The 14,413-nt window shown below is 39.3% G+C and overlaps 1 protein-coding gene across 1 annotated transcript in view; it reads left to right on the forward strand.

Moving 5' to 3' along the window:
• The window catches only part of Col4a6 (collagen type IV alpha 6 chain), a 287,481-nt gene that overhangs the window by 132,017 nt on the left and 141,051 nt on the right, over positions 1-14,413 (forward strand). Inside the window, exon 3 of the mRNA XM_051178016.1 lies at positions 3,437-3,520. Coding sequence (XP_051033973.1) covers positions 3,437-3,520 — 84 coding nt within the window. The remainder of the gene's footprint in view (positions 1-3,436; positions 3,521-14,413) is intronic.

The following is a 14,413-nucleotide window of genomic DNA, read 5'->3' on the forward strand; positions in this document are numbered from 1 at the left end:
TAAAATGGAGGGCAAACTGGAAAGTGTAAGGTACCACTTAGCATGTGAGAGGCATAGAAGAAAGATAAAATATCTCATGTAGGGAAGGTGTTTGGAATCTAAAATAGTAATATTTTGTCATAGCTCTGCCATCACTACCTTATTATGGAAGTGTTGTGTTGATAAAGTATTGTGGGAATGTCTAAAGAGATAAGAGACCATCTGAAAAATTCGCAGTGTTCTATGAGAATTAGGAAAAGGCATACATTACATGAAGAGAGGGAAGAATGATTAAGTGTGAAGGCAGGTCATAAATATGCCTTTCTTGTTGTGGAAAATAATCATTAAACAACGAAAAGTCAAACAATACTAAATCTATTCTAGAGATAAAGTTTGTGTTGCAAATATAAGTTAGAAAGTGTGTTAGCTGTTTTTCCAAGGTGGGTAAGGTTAGAACGGCAGTTTTCCTCTATTTGGAGTCCTTGGATTAAGGCTCTGGTAGAGAGTGGTCTTAGAAAACACTAAGGCATGCATGTTAAAATTAAGTCTTCGAGGTTAGTCTTGATTCATGTCATGGTCTCACCCGGTAGTCATCAATCATTACTTGAGGGTCATCTATTGCTTTAGGCTTTGAGGTTACAATGTTGTCTAAGACAGATGACGTCCTTAATGAAATAGATTTTGTGTTCTGGAGAGGAAGATAATGTCTAATGCTGAAAATGTAACTAGGGAACACCTCAAAGTGAGCTCTCAGGAGTGGCCTAAAAACAGTCAAACTGAGATTTCACTTATGAAAAGAAGCCAGAAATGAAGAAAAAACATCTGGGGAAGAACATTTCAAGAAGTGACACTGTTACTGTGGCAAATCAAACCACCAAATATTTTGTTTTAAAATAATTCTTTGGTAGAATATTTTTAAGATGAAGGCAAATGTGCATGCTAATGAGACAGGTGTACTGTTTACATCTGTCTTGCACAAAGAATTAAGTTTTGAATGAATATCTGATAATACAGGATAGAAAACATCTTCAGTGTTTTTCAGACTTGATCAATGTTTTGATATTGTTAGGCTTCAATGCTGAGAACATTGCACTGTGTAAATGTTTAGTGTAAACCAATGGCAGGCACATATTTAGGACCAGTTCAGCAATTGTTGGAGTTTTTGCCTTAATGCCAAGTTAAAATTCATTTAATGATTATTCATAAACTTAAGTCAGCAACTTAAGCAAGAAATTTTAAAAATCAAATATGCTAACATGTTGAAATCCAAAGACATACTAATCCGATGCAGGCTGAAGGAACCATTGAAAGTCTTTGTTTCCTGTAATAAAAGCAGGGAGCCTTTCGTGTCCTGTGAAAGCATTGCGATTCATAATGTACAATAGTCTTGAGTCTGTGCAGTGTGGAGACATGCACATAGCAAAATATTCATGCTGTGTGTTCAGAACCAAGGCAGGTGAGTGCGACCAGAAACGCCTTGGACTCATTGCATGTTTGGCTTTGAGCTAGTTTTTTGGTGGTTGCATGTTCAAAAAGATTGTATTACTGGGAAAATTTTGTGACAATTTATATTCTCCATCATATGACCCCAGATGAGATCATAGTCTACAGTTTGAGAAGCTGTGGTTCTGGTGACAGGGAAATTCAAGATCAGGAAACTGTATTTGGAGAGTTCCATGCTGTGTGATAGTGTGGCATGAGTGAAGGTACTGAGCTGAGTTGAAGAAGGAGCCAGAATCCTAGGGGAAATAATTTTATAGCCTGAAATGACTAATCTAGTCCCTCAGGACTCTCCCTCGTCCACAGGGACCGAATTTACATGCTGAGGCTTGTTTGTTTTTTAGTTTTTGTTTTTGTTTTAATAGAATAAATGCCTATCCACATGATTGAAAGTGAATGAGCCAGGGAGAAAATGAGATAGGCTTGGACAGCATGATCACATATCAGGTCATTTGAGGGTCTTTGAAATGTAAAACTAGTCATCATTGTTATCATCATTATCAATATCATCAAGCAGAATAGAGGGGGAAATGAAGTTAGAGTCCCCAGGATACTGTGGGATATCACCTGAGCAATTTGAATCTGACTCACAAGTACAGGAGTGTCACTATAAGGTTGAACGATCTGCTGAAAATAAACCCTACAGAGATGGGAGCAGGGTCCAGAGTGGTTATTTTCACCACTATGTTTCTAGCATGTACTCCCAGGTAGTCATCTACAACTACTGCTTTCTCGATAACTACAAATCCGTAACTCTCTGGACATCTTCTTCAACGCCAGCCCCATATAATATACATTCCCTTGTATTCTGAGACTGGACTTTATAGTATCAATATCCATTTCTCAACCAGCTACCAAAGTGGCTATTTGATAAAGTATAGACTTTACCTAAAACAATGCTCCTTGTATTAATCAGGGTTCTCTCTCTCTCTCTCTCTCCCTGTCTCTCTCCCTCTCTCTCTCTCTTTCTCCCTCCCTCCCTCCATCTCTCTCTTTAGCCCAAGAATCAAATAGGTTCTCAGTCCCTCCAGGCTGGGTATGTCAGCTGTTCTGAATGTGCTGACAAGGCAAGGGCAAACAGGCAAAGAAAAATGAACCCTTCCTTCTTCCATTGTCCCTATCTAGGCTTCCAGCAGAAAGTGTGGCCCAAATTAAAGGTGTTTGTTCCCACCTCAAGATCTGGAATAAAGACCTGTTGTCTTCTTGCCTTTAGATTCATATTGTACCATGAATGATTAAAACCCAGAGACAGATATTGAGGTTCAAGCTTCAAGCTGAAGATCAGAGCAGCAAAGCAGCCAAGCCAGTAGATCTTAACTCTATCAAGCTGAAATGGCAATCTTATCTCCACGAAATCCTCAGAGGCAAAAAGCTCTAAGTTCCTATCTCCTTTTCTTTTTATTCCTTTCTCCACTCAGCCATATTACTCCTGTCTCCGCCTCCGCAGTAATGGGGTTAAAGGTGTGAGCTTGTTTACTCTTCACTCATGTGTAGGCCAGGGTGGCTTTAAACTCAGAGAGATTCATCTGCCTGCCTCCTGAGCCATGGAATTAAAGGTGTGTGCCACCACTGCCTGGCTCTATGGCTTGCTAGTATGGTTGCTGGGATTAAAGGTTTGCATGAACATTGCATGACCTCTATGACTTTTGGCTAGGTTTGCATTTTGAGCCTTCAGGTAAGATTTAATAAATCATAAATAATATATCACCACACCAGATCACAAGTGTGCCCTCCATTTCTGGATTATAGTTCATTCCAGATATTGTCAACTTGACAAGTAAGAATAGCCATCAAACTAGCATAAAATGAGTCTTTCTATCAAATAATGACATCATTGGATGAAATCATTAGTCCATTACTTGGTTGAGAGGAAAATGACTAAAGGTTAAATGCCCCAGGGCAACATTTTTCCCTAGTTCACATGATCTACTAATGTTTTTTTCTTCTTTGTTAATAGGGACAGAAGACATCCTATGGAAAGCCATGTGGGGGCCAAGATTGCAGTGGAGGCTGTACATGCTCTCCAGAGAAGGGAACAAGAGTAAGTTACTTATCGCATTGTTGAAAGACAAATAGTCACAGGGAATGTTATCTGTTTTATCTGTTTCCTTTTAAAATTAAATAGTGTAGAACTTACTCTTATGACCTCATAGCACCACGAAGTGATGAGAACAAGATGGAAGGAGCTTTGCTCACTACTAATAAGCAGAAAGGGACTGGTCAAATCTCTGAGGGACCATGAAGAGCTTTCCTTCACTGACTTAATGCCAAGGCTCCCCCATAGTGTCATTGGAGTGTTTCCAAAAGCTAGTTAGATTGTTCAGAACCAAATTATAATAATGTTTGTAGATATGTGGAGAATTTCATAGCTCATTTATATCCACTTAGTTTCTCCCTGCAACTCTAGGGAACAGGTGATCCAGTTTTTATCTACGGATTGGGATGCAACTTGTCCCAAATCACTGGCTTCTTGGGAACGGAATCAAGAGTGTGGGGAAGCTGTAAAGTTCAGAAATACAGACAACTATAAAAATGGTTTGCAGACACTCTATTTAAATGAAGCATATGTTTTTAAACGCATTTTATGCATCCATACAAGTGCCATGTGAATAAACACAGCATTTCTATCAATGCCTATATACATTTAGCCACCATGTAGTTTTCACCAAATAAACCAGTGTCTTCAGTATAACATAGAAAATGTATTCAAGGGTATTCACTCTACTAATGTTACAGTTAAATTTTCCCTAGAACTTAAAGCCACTGTGTAAAATTCAGATCTTCTAACTTCTAGAATTTTGTTATGTTTGCATTCTCATCAAACTCAAATAAGCCAAAGAGCTCACATAGTCAAAGGAAGGTAGGAGCATAAATGGGTCAACCAAACCTTCAAACACATAGCCAAACTGGGAACACGGTGACCGTTCCTCCTTCTCTTTCATTATCTTCCATTTGCAGTAAAGTGAAATGTCAAACTATGCCAGAATCTGAAGGAAAAGAATAAAAAGCCATCTCTTCATCAGAAAGGATCATACCCATTATACATTAAAGGCATGAACTTAGAGAATCATAAGCTATCAGAAAAGGGAGGCATTTTAGGGAGTTCTTCATCTTATCCAATGACTGTAACAGAGGAAACAGATTTAGAGCGGCAATGAATTCCTGGGGTCACACAGCAAATTGATTTCAGATTCCTTACTATTACATGGATCTTTTGATTTCTTGCCTGTTTCCTTCACTTACTTACCCACGCCTGCCTTCTATTGCAGCTATGTTTATTGCAGCCACCAAGGCCATTTTGCTTTCTTTTAAAAGGATTTTTATTACATTGATTTATTTTTTTTAAGAGAGCACTTCATGCATGTGGAGGTCAGAGGATAACAACTCTCTGTACCATTTGAGTCCCGGGGATGGAACTCTTCCTCTCTGTACCATTTGGGTCTCAGCTGTGGAGCTCTGGTTGTCAGTCTTAATAGAAAGTACCTGTAGCAACTGAGCCATCTTGCTGGTCCTGGCTTACTTTTAATCAACATGTCACAGAGGTACAAGCAAAGCAAAGGGTCCCTTGATGTTCTCTCAGTACCGACTTTGTGACTCATTACATAATCAGTAATGTGTGCACATATATCCATTCACTCTTCACTTGTTCAAAATTTTATTTCTCAAATAGAATTGAAATATCTTGGGGTTTTGTTTCCCAGATTTTTCTTGTTATTTGTTAGTTGGTTGGTTGTTGTTGTTGTTGGTGGTGGTGGTGGTGGTGTGTGTGTGTGTGTGTGTGTGTGTGTGTGTGTGTCCTTTACTGGTCGTTTTAGGTTATTCTGTACTTTGCCACTTCACAAAGGCAGTGCTATATTGAAAAATACTTAAGCAAACTTTCTTGTGCTGACAGCTACATAAATACTAAAGATCAAAATTATTATGTATACATTTTAACTTTCAAAACAACTGGAAAATTACCCCACAAAGTACCTTTGAATTCATATTCTCATTCCCTTGGTCTGTGTTGTCACAGTTTTGCTACTATGATGAGTGAAATGTGTCCTCATTCACTGACAACTTGTGGATCTCAGCACATGTTCATGTTTGTGTATTTACTGCAATTTTGTGTCTTTGGGGGAATTTCCTTAACATAACCTTTGATATGCAAAGGTATAGTGAATAAAAATAGCTCACGTGGAAGTAGGGAAAATGTGAGGTTTGACAGCAAGGAGCATTTCCTGATGTCTTGTGGTGGGTGGGAAATGAAGATTAAAACTGAACCATCAGGAACCTGAGAAACCCTTGATAACTGTTGCACTGGGATAATTTAACAGTCACTGATCTGAAGTGAGGCCAGTCTTACAGTGGGCACACATGCCTGCGGCTACCTCACTGTTGAACCCCAGACTGACGTTGGCTTTTTCAAGATCTGGAGCCCAAATCTGGCTTCTTCTTTGCAAACATGACATGAGCGGGGGAGGAAAATGAGATATCACTATGTAGAGTTTCTTTTCAGTATTAGGAAGACACAGACTCCACAGTTAAATGTATTAATATCTGTTTGTGAAGTCTGAGATTTCTGAGACTTTGTCAGGCTTATTGCCTGTATTTTATGGGTCAAGAGCAAGAATGTTGTCTTTTCACAAACAGGTAAGGCTCAGGCTCTTAGGACAAACTGTGAACAAAAGTGCTTAGTGCCACAAAACTTCTGTGTCCTATTTTGTCACCCTCCCAGCACTCCTAAATTCCCAGGGACAAGCAGAGTTGTTTAATCTGGCTTCAGCGTTATTAACCATGCAGGGCAACCTCTTGGTCCGCTTTTCGTGCAGACTGTTTTCCTTAGCTGAGCAGACGGCCCCATTTGGATTTCAAGCTGTTCTTCTCCAACTGGGAAGGGAGTGGAAGATTGGGTCACTCCTGAGCAATGCTGCAGCCTCTGGCAGGTTGCCTTCTGCCTTGAAGAGACACCAATTACGTAACTTGCTGGGCAGTATGTACTTTTCCTTTGTCAAAGGCCCCTTGAACTGACTGGGACATTTCTACAACACCTAGTCTGCCTACAAACAGCAATCCAACTCTTTGGCTGCTGACTCCAAATTATGCCATGCCTGGTTAAAGCTCTAGCCAAATGTGAGGGAACTGCATCGTACTTTCCAAAATCTCGCCTGCTTGTTTTCTTAGGGACTGTACTACATGACTTGTTTAAATCCTATTACTGAAATCTTAACCTACTATAAAAAGGACATTTTTTTTAAAGATGGCATATCTCCTAGTGTTAAATAAAAGTCATTGCCTTAAAAACAACACTAGATGTTTAAATTTAATATTTGACTTTCAAACTTTTTCCTTGGGTATAAGTTTTGTTATTGAGGAGAACCATTCTTTTGACTTACTCTCTTGGCTTTTTTAATTTTGGCTTCCTGCCATTTGATTAACCAAAGCATTTTAGATTGACATATCCATCCCTTTTATTTTTCCTTTACAGGATTTGAAATCTATGCATGTATTATTGCCTGTTAATATGTGTTTGTCTGCAATTGAGAATGTGAGGGGGGTCTGTTTTTGTTGTTGTCGTCTTATTGTGTTTTTACTATTATTTCAGAAATTTTACCTGTTTTCCCAGGTGATTATGGTAAAGTCCTCACTATCCGCTGTATCTAAAGGATCATTAAACACATGGTTCAACAGGATGATAATAAAACAAGGGGAAATATGCTAGGATAAAGCAGGAGTATGTGTGTTCTTTTGCTACAGCGAGAGAGAGAGAGAGAGAGAGAGAGAGAGAGAGAGAGAGAGAGAGAGAGAGAGAGAGAGAGAGAGAGAGCTGGAAGGCAAAAGAAAGAAAAGCAAAAGAGAACATAAGTGGCAGGGGTCTGACTTTTAAAGGGGTCCTTTACACCTGTCTGCAGACTAGTACTCATGGAACCCTGAGCTGACCAGAGTACTGCCTGAGTGCATTCTGCCAGGTGACAGGGGCAGGCCAGCATAGTGCCTGAATCCTTACAATGTGGGATACAGTATCGTGGAAAAATAAGGGTTAGGGAAAACAGGTAGGCTGAATTAACTTACAACAGAGACAGATGAACACCAGCAGGTTCCAATCCCAAGGATGCCTCCAGATGCTCTCTGGCTAGCAAGCTAGAGAGCGCTCCAGGGTTCCAGACCCCAGACCTAGTTCCTCCACATCATGTCTGCCCCTGTCTCTGCCCCCCCTAAGGGTGTGGTCAGTGCAAAGCAACAGGTACAGGTGGGTGGATATCTCACTATAGTACAGAAGGAGAAAGGAAAGATGTACACAGCAATTGACAAATTCACAAGAAAATGAAGAGTCGTATTGGTAGCCATGGCATAAGTCCGGTGATACAAGGAATACCAGGTGTTCACAGGAGAATGAATTGACCAACTAGTGGACAATGCATGTAGGTACTGGACTTCAGGGTAAACATATTTTGTGATGGGGGGATCAGCAGCAGGAAGCAGATGGACAACAAGCACTTGAGTCATTTGAGATCAGTTTCTGAGGAAACTGAAGCTTTATAAACTCACAAGCTGAGTGGGACATGACTTCCCAAATCATAAAGTGGACAAATGACCTTCACCTACGGTGATGCAAGCATTCTCTGCAAATGGCACACCAAACAATTGCTTATACCATAAAACTAGCAACCATTCCTGTGTTCTGTTTTCTTTCCCCACCAACACCGTCAATCTGTCATCAAGTCCTATCAGTTTAGCTACCTCAATCAATCTGGTAACTATTCACTTTTCTCTATATTAGTTTATCCGATCCCAATCTGTACCATGTCTTGCTTGAAGTATGCCAACTGAGTATCGTTTTGTCTCCCAGGCCCTTACCTCACTCTCTTCTAACCATTGAGCTTCCCTAATTTTTCCAAAGCACAAACATTATTATGAAACTGTTGCTTAAAATCTTTCAGTGCCTGCCCGTATAGATTCACAATAGAAAGTTATTACTAGAAGTCCTCCAATACTTGGCCTTTAAGTACCTCTCCAGGGAGCATTACCTCTCATTACTACAAAACTTTTGCCCCCTTCACAAAATAAAGCAGACAAAAAATAAATAAATAAAAAGAAAAAACAGACAAAAATTTAAATATATATATGTGTGTGTGTGTGTGTGTGTGTGTGTGTGTGTGTATGCATGTATGTATTTGTCAGAACCAGGTATGTGTTTTTGAACCCCTACTCACTCTGAGTGTGCTATCCATTCATTGGCTGTACGTGTTCTTCGCTAACTTGCGTCTGTTAATACATCCTTTAAAACTAAATACAAGCATGAACATTTTTTAAGCTGTATGGCTGATCTTATGTACTTTATCAGCATTCCTTTTATGCTGAATTATGGTAAACTAATCACTTGTTAGCACTGGCCAGTCTTATGAACAACTGAAGAACAGACACTGTGTCTTCTTCTACCCTGTGTGGCTGGCAAGCATGATAAGCTGTTTAATAAAGGATGGACCAACAGACTATGGGTAGTTCCAGTCCTTCTTGACATGTCCTGGGTTAGACATGAGATCACTATAAAGCCGTGGAAGTCTCCTACCCTGAAAGGACATGGCAACTAAAAGCAAGATCCAGGGCAGGCACATCCTCATGTTCCTTGGATCCCACTGGTTGTCAGGGTTTCACATTCTGTCTCTTATTGTTTGCTTTAGGGTCCTGTTTTCCTTAACTCCTCTGAGATTTTTACTTTGGCTCTTCTTTTGCCTGATCACTTCTTATTTTGTACTTACAAGAGATTTGTCCAAAAGAAAATTGTTTTCTTTTATTGCCAGCAATCTGTTCCACCAAGATAAGGGCATTCTCAAATATTTCATAACATTTTGACGCTGATTTCCTTCTCCTTTGCACCAACTTTTTCCTTAAAGCCTCTTAATCTTGTGCAAAAAATGGTGGCCTTGCATTTCACTTGTTTCTTCCCCTTGATGGGGAATAAGAGAGGTCGAGTCTGAGCAGGGAAGTAGCTGCTGGGTGGCAGTAGGGAAAGGAGTCAGGAAAGGTAATTACATATGATTATTTATAAGGTCCAGAGTAACTGATGATAATCTTAAAAGTTAGTGACTGTGCTCTGGCTCAAGGTGCATTCTTATCCAAGCAGATGTTCATAGATGATCTTAATCATTTCTTTGATTGCATTGGAACATACATGGAGTTTACTTGCTTTGCTGGGAAGAAGGCTCGTATTAGAAAGAAGTCATTGTTGCTGGAGGGAAAGGTGAACACACAGCTGTAAAGACAAGAAGACTTCTTCAGTTCTCCAGAGACCTAAGTGTTATGCCTGAGCTTTACCAACTACTGTTTTCTCCTTGGAGAGATTCAATATATTTAGAAACAAAATAAAAGTAGTGGACTGTGTGATCTCTAAGGGCCTACCACCCTCCCATGATCTAACTTAGATGCTCTATTACTGTGCTCTGAAGGTTTATTTTCCCCAGAGTGACTTCTTGTGCTATCTAGTTTTCTTTTGACATATGAACAACGCTTGACAGTCTTGACTTTTGGGTGGTTTTAAGAAGCTTCCTCGGTCTTTCATCACTCACAGTGTGTTTTGTTTCTTTTGAGGTACTAAAGTTCAAATCCAAGGCCCCACGTATGCCAGCAGGCAATCACCCTATCACTGAACTAGGGCTGAGCCCCTCCCCCCCAGCCATCATGGTTTCTTTCCTGCTGCTACCAGAAGCTCCTAACACTGAAGTTGTATCATTTGAAGGCAGTCACAAGAAAGGCATCCCACTTGTCCATAGATCCTAAATCTCAGAGTCTAGATCAGCAATCTTCAAAATTTGGGATTAGAGGTAGGGCATTCAAGTTGATCCATCTTGTGTGGAAGAAAATATTATATTTGGGATTATATTAAGAAGATCTAGAAAGATACCAAGATTCTAAGGCTAGGGATGTGTAACTGAATAGTAGCGGATGCCCTAAGTTTGATTCAGAGTAAAGGGAGGAAAGAAGTAATGGAGGGAGGGAAGAGAATACTATCTGTGCTAGCTAGTTTTGTCAACTTGACATTAGGTGGAGTCATCTGAGAGGAGGAAACTTCAAATGAGAAAATTCCTCCATAAGGTCCAACTGTGAGTAAGCCTATATTGGGCATTTTCTTAATTAGTGATCAATATGGGAGAGCTCAGCCCATGGTGGGTGGTGCCATTCCTGGGCTAGTAGTCTTGGGTTCTATAATAAACCAGGCAGAGTAAGCCAGGGGAAGCAATCCAGTAAGCAGCACCCATCCACACCTCTGCATCAGCTCCTGCTTCCAGGTTCCTGTCCTTGCTTGAGTACCTGTCTTGACTTCTTTCAGTGATGAACAGTGATATAGAAGTGTAAGCCAAATAAACCCTTTTCCTCTCAACTTGCTTTTGGTCCTTGTGTTTCATCACAGCAATACTAACCCTAACTAGGACACAATACAAGGCATTTAACATGATGCTTCATCTTAAACTCATGTATATAGATTCATGTGCATGTACAAATAGAACAGACACATGATTTATATAGTTATTAACAATCTATTATAAGACATATGTGTGTCAAAGAAGCATGCCTGCAGCGATAAGCACTGAACCTAGCTAGGGCTACATCCCAATTCCAAAGTTGCTTTTATTAAATGAAGGGTCTGTTTAATCAAAGGAATTTAGACTCTACAGGTTTAGATTAAGTATTTGTCCTATTTATGCCCCTTTTTGCCCAAGAAAAATTTAAGTAACTAATTAAATATTCACTAATAATAAATTATGAATACTCTTACATTAAAACAATTCCATATAGATAAGATTTCACTATTAAAGATTAAAGCAAATTTGCACAATAATTAGAAAAAAAAATGTTTTTACATAAAAACCAAATATCTGCTGAATATTTGGTGCTGAAAGATATAGCATATGGATTATATCGATCTGACATGTCTGTATGAGATTGTCTGTATTAGGTTAACAGGGGTGAGAGATCCATCCAACCTACCAGGTAGAGTAAAAAGGAGAAAGTAATCTGATTATCAAGATTCACTGATCAGTTTCCTGACTACAGAAATAATCTACACACTCACTTCTTGCCCTTGCCATCACACTCTCTCTACCATGATGGACTGTACCCTTGGTACTATTAGCCAAAATAAACCCTTCCCAAAGTTGCTGTTATTAGGTATTTTGTTACAGCAATAAGCCAAGTAACTGTTCAATGGAGCATCTCCAACTGTTTTTTCAGAGTTGATGGATGTTTTGATTGTATAATTGTTGATTCCAAGAAAGGCCATTTCACATAAATAGTACAAAGAAGTATATGTACAGCCATTTCAGAGATTCTTGGAAATAATAGCCTATTCCTAAGCCAAAATTCAATTAATAACTATTTATGAAACTAAATTCAGCAACTCAAGCATCATTTTAAAATGAAACATTCTATCACAATAAATCCAAAGATTTGTGCTAAGGAATGATGGTAAAAATATTTAAAAGTTGCCGGGCAGTGGTGGCACACACCTTTAATCACAGCACTCGGGAGGCAGAGGCAAACGGACCTCTGTGAGTTCAAGGCCAGCCTAGTCTACAAGAGCTAGTTCCAGCACCGCTTCCCTTCCAAAGCCACAGAGAAACCCTGTCTTGAAAAACCAAATATATATATATATATATATTTCTTTTTTTAATAATTCAACCATTCTATAAGAGCAAACCACTTTTTGTATGTCTTAGTTAGGGTATCTATTGCTATGAATAAACAACATGACCACAGCAACTCTTACAAAGAAAACATTTAGTTGTGGTGGCTGACTAATAGTGTGCAGGCAGACATGGTGCTGGAGAGGTAGTTTCTACATGTTGATATATAGGCCACAGGAAGTAGACTGTGACACTGGGAGTAACTTGAGCATAAGAGACCTCAAGCCCACCCCCACAGTGACACTGTTCCTCCAATGAGGACACATCTACTCCAACAATGCCACATTTCCTAATAATGCCATTCCCTTTAGGTACCATTTTCTTTTTTAGTAATTTTTCACCTTAGTGGATATGCTTCAGACATCATCCTTTGACAATTATGTGGCATGTTTAATACTAAGTACTAGTATTACATGTTCAGAATTAAGGCTAAAGTGAGGTTGTATGACGCCACAAAGGCAAGTCCTGCTGTAAACACCATGGATTCATTATGTATTTGATTCTGAATTAAGTTTTTGGTCATTGTACCTTTACTACTGCCAAATTTTCACAAACTCCACATTCACTTACAAAGTCCCATGTGGAGTCATAACCCACCATTTGAGAAGCTGTGTGATAGGCCATACTTAAACTGTATAGGGACCAGTAAGCAAGCAAAAGAACTATGCATACTAGAAAAATGGCTATCATCAGATTACCTGTGCTTTCCATACAGAATACTAATGCAACCAACGTTCAAGCTTCACTCTCCGTGTATCACACAAAGCAGCACAGTAAAGATATCAGAAGTTGAAATGAGATAGCAAAAAGTACTTTTTTTAAGATTATAGAATCTGGGCCTGGAGAGAGGGCTCAACACTTAAACACAGTGACAGGAGGACCCGGTTTCAACTTCCAGTATCTATATAGAGGCTCACAACCATCTATAACTCCAGGTACAGGGAATCTTACACCTATATCAGGCATGTACATAGTGCATAGACACACATGCAGGCAAAACACCCATATAAATAAATAAATAAATAAATAAGTGTTTGAAAGATTACAGGATCTCAAGATTAGGAAGGTTGGATCTAGCACCCATGTTATAAATCATAGGGAATGGGATGGGAGGGTGGTTGGGGGGAATGGGAGGGTGGGAAAGAGGGAGGGAGAGGGAACTGGGATCGATAAACTAAGAAAAATAAATAAATAAATCATAGGTTGTAAAAGACTTTCATAACACACCCAGGAATATTCTTTCTTCTCATGTTAAACATGAAAATGCTTACAAGAAAGTTTCTGGAAGGTTAAGAGACGTCCTATGTCTCCTGTGAGTGACATAGCTAAGGCTCTAAACCAAGTGTTTCATCCCCATGTGTCTTGTTCTTCCTATTATGCCAAATGGCTCTTCTACCCAAGCCCATAATCATCTCAACGCCCTACATTATTCACCATGTTTTGAGTATTGTGAATTGAAGAATGCTTGTAGTGGAGAAAATATGGTTAGACATAAGCCAGATACTTACAATCCAATTGCTTTTCTTTTTCTAGCCCAGCAAGTAGTAACTCCACACTGCCAGGACACAATCACTTCATTGTTTGGCTATTAAAATAGTTTCTGTTTTTGTCATTTAAAGGCTAAAGAAATGAATGCCATGCTTAAGGAAAGCCTGGTTTTCTTCTATGGTGACAAGTTTGGGGAAGGCTCATGTGATATCTTACAGGTCTAAGCAGGTCTTTCCCTTTTGCAGGCCACTCACTGTAAGGAAACTCATTGCAATGGACTTAGTGTATAGCGATGAAGTTACTGGAGAGATGTCAGAGAAGTCCTTTGGTGTCTACTTTGGGGGAGGATGTGTATTAATGGAATTCTTCCAAGAATGTTCAACAAAATTAATTGCATAGCATCTCCCTTGAACACTAGTAAAAAGTCAATAGGAAATGTACATTATTTTGCAGAAATTGGCTCCATTGTCATCTTTTCAAAAGGGCTTTTATTTTAACAAATGTGGCATGTGTCCAATTATTTGCTGACCTCTTCCACTTAAAAAAAATCTACAGAGGTGGATGTCCTAGGCTAGATTTTCTGTTTCATTTTTCTCATTGTGTTATGTGAGGTTGAAACCCTCGAGACAAACATTTAAGAAAGCACTCAGGGAATTAAATATTGGTGCTGGTGCTGTAGGCAGTTCAAATATATGACAAACACCAGGCCTCTCCTGGAGGGAGAGAAAGTGGAGTGCTTAACTTACCTGGCAATGCAGATGGTTTAAAGTCTAAAGAGTAGAGCA

This window comes from Phodopus roborovskii, unplaced genomic scaffold (genome assembly GCF_943737965.1).
Source record: "Phodopus roborovskii unplaced genomic scaffold, PHOROB, whole genome shotgun sequence".
Taxonomy (NCBI): domain Eukaryota; kingdom Metazoa; phylum Chordata; class Mammalia; order Rodentia; family Cricetidae; genus Phodopus; species Phodopus roborovskii.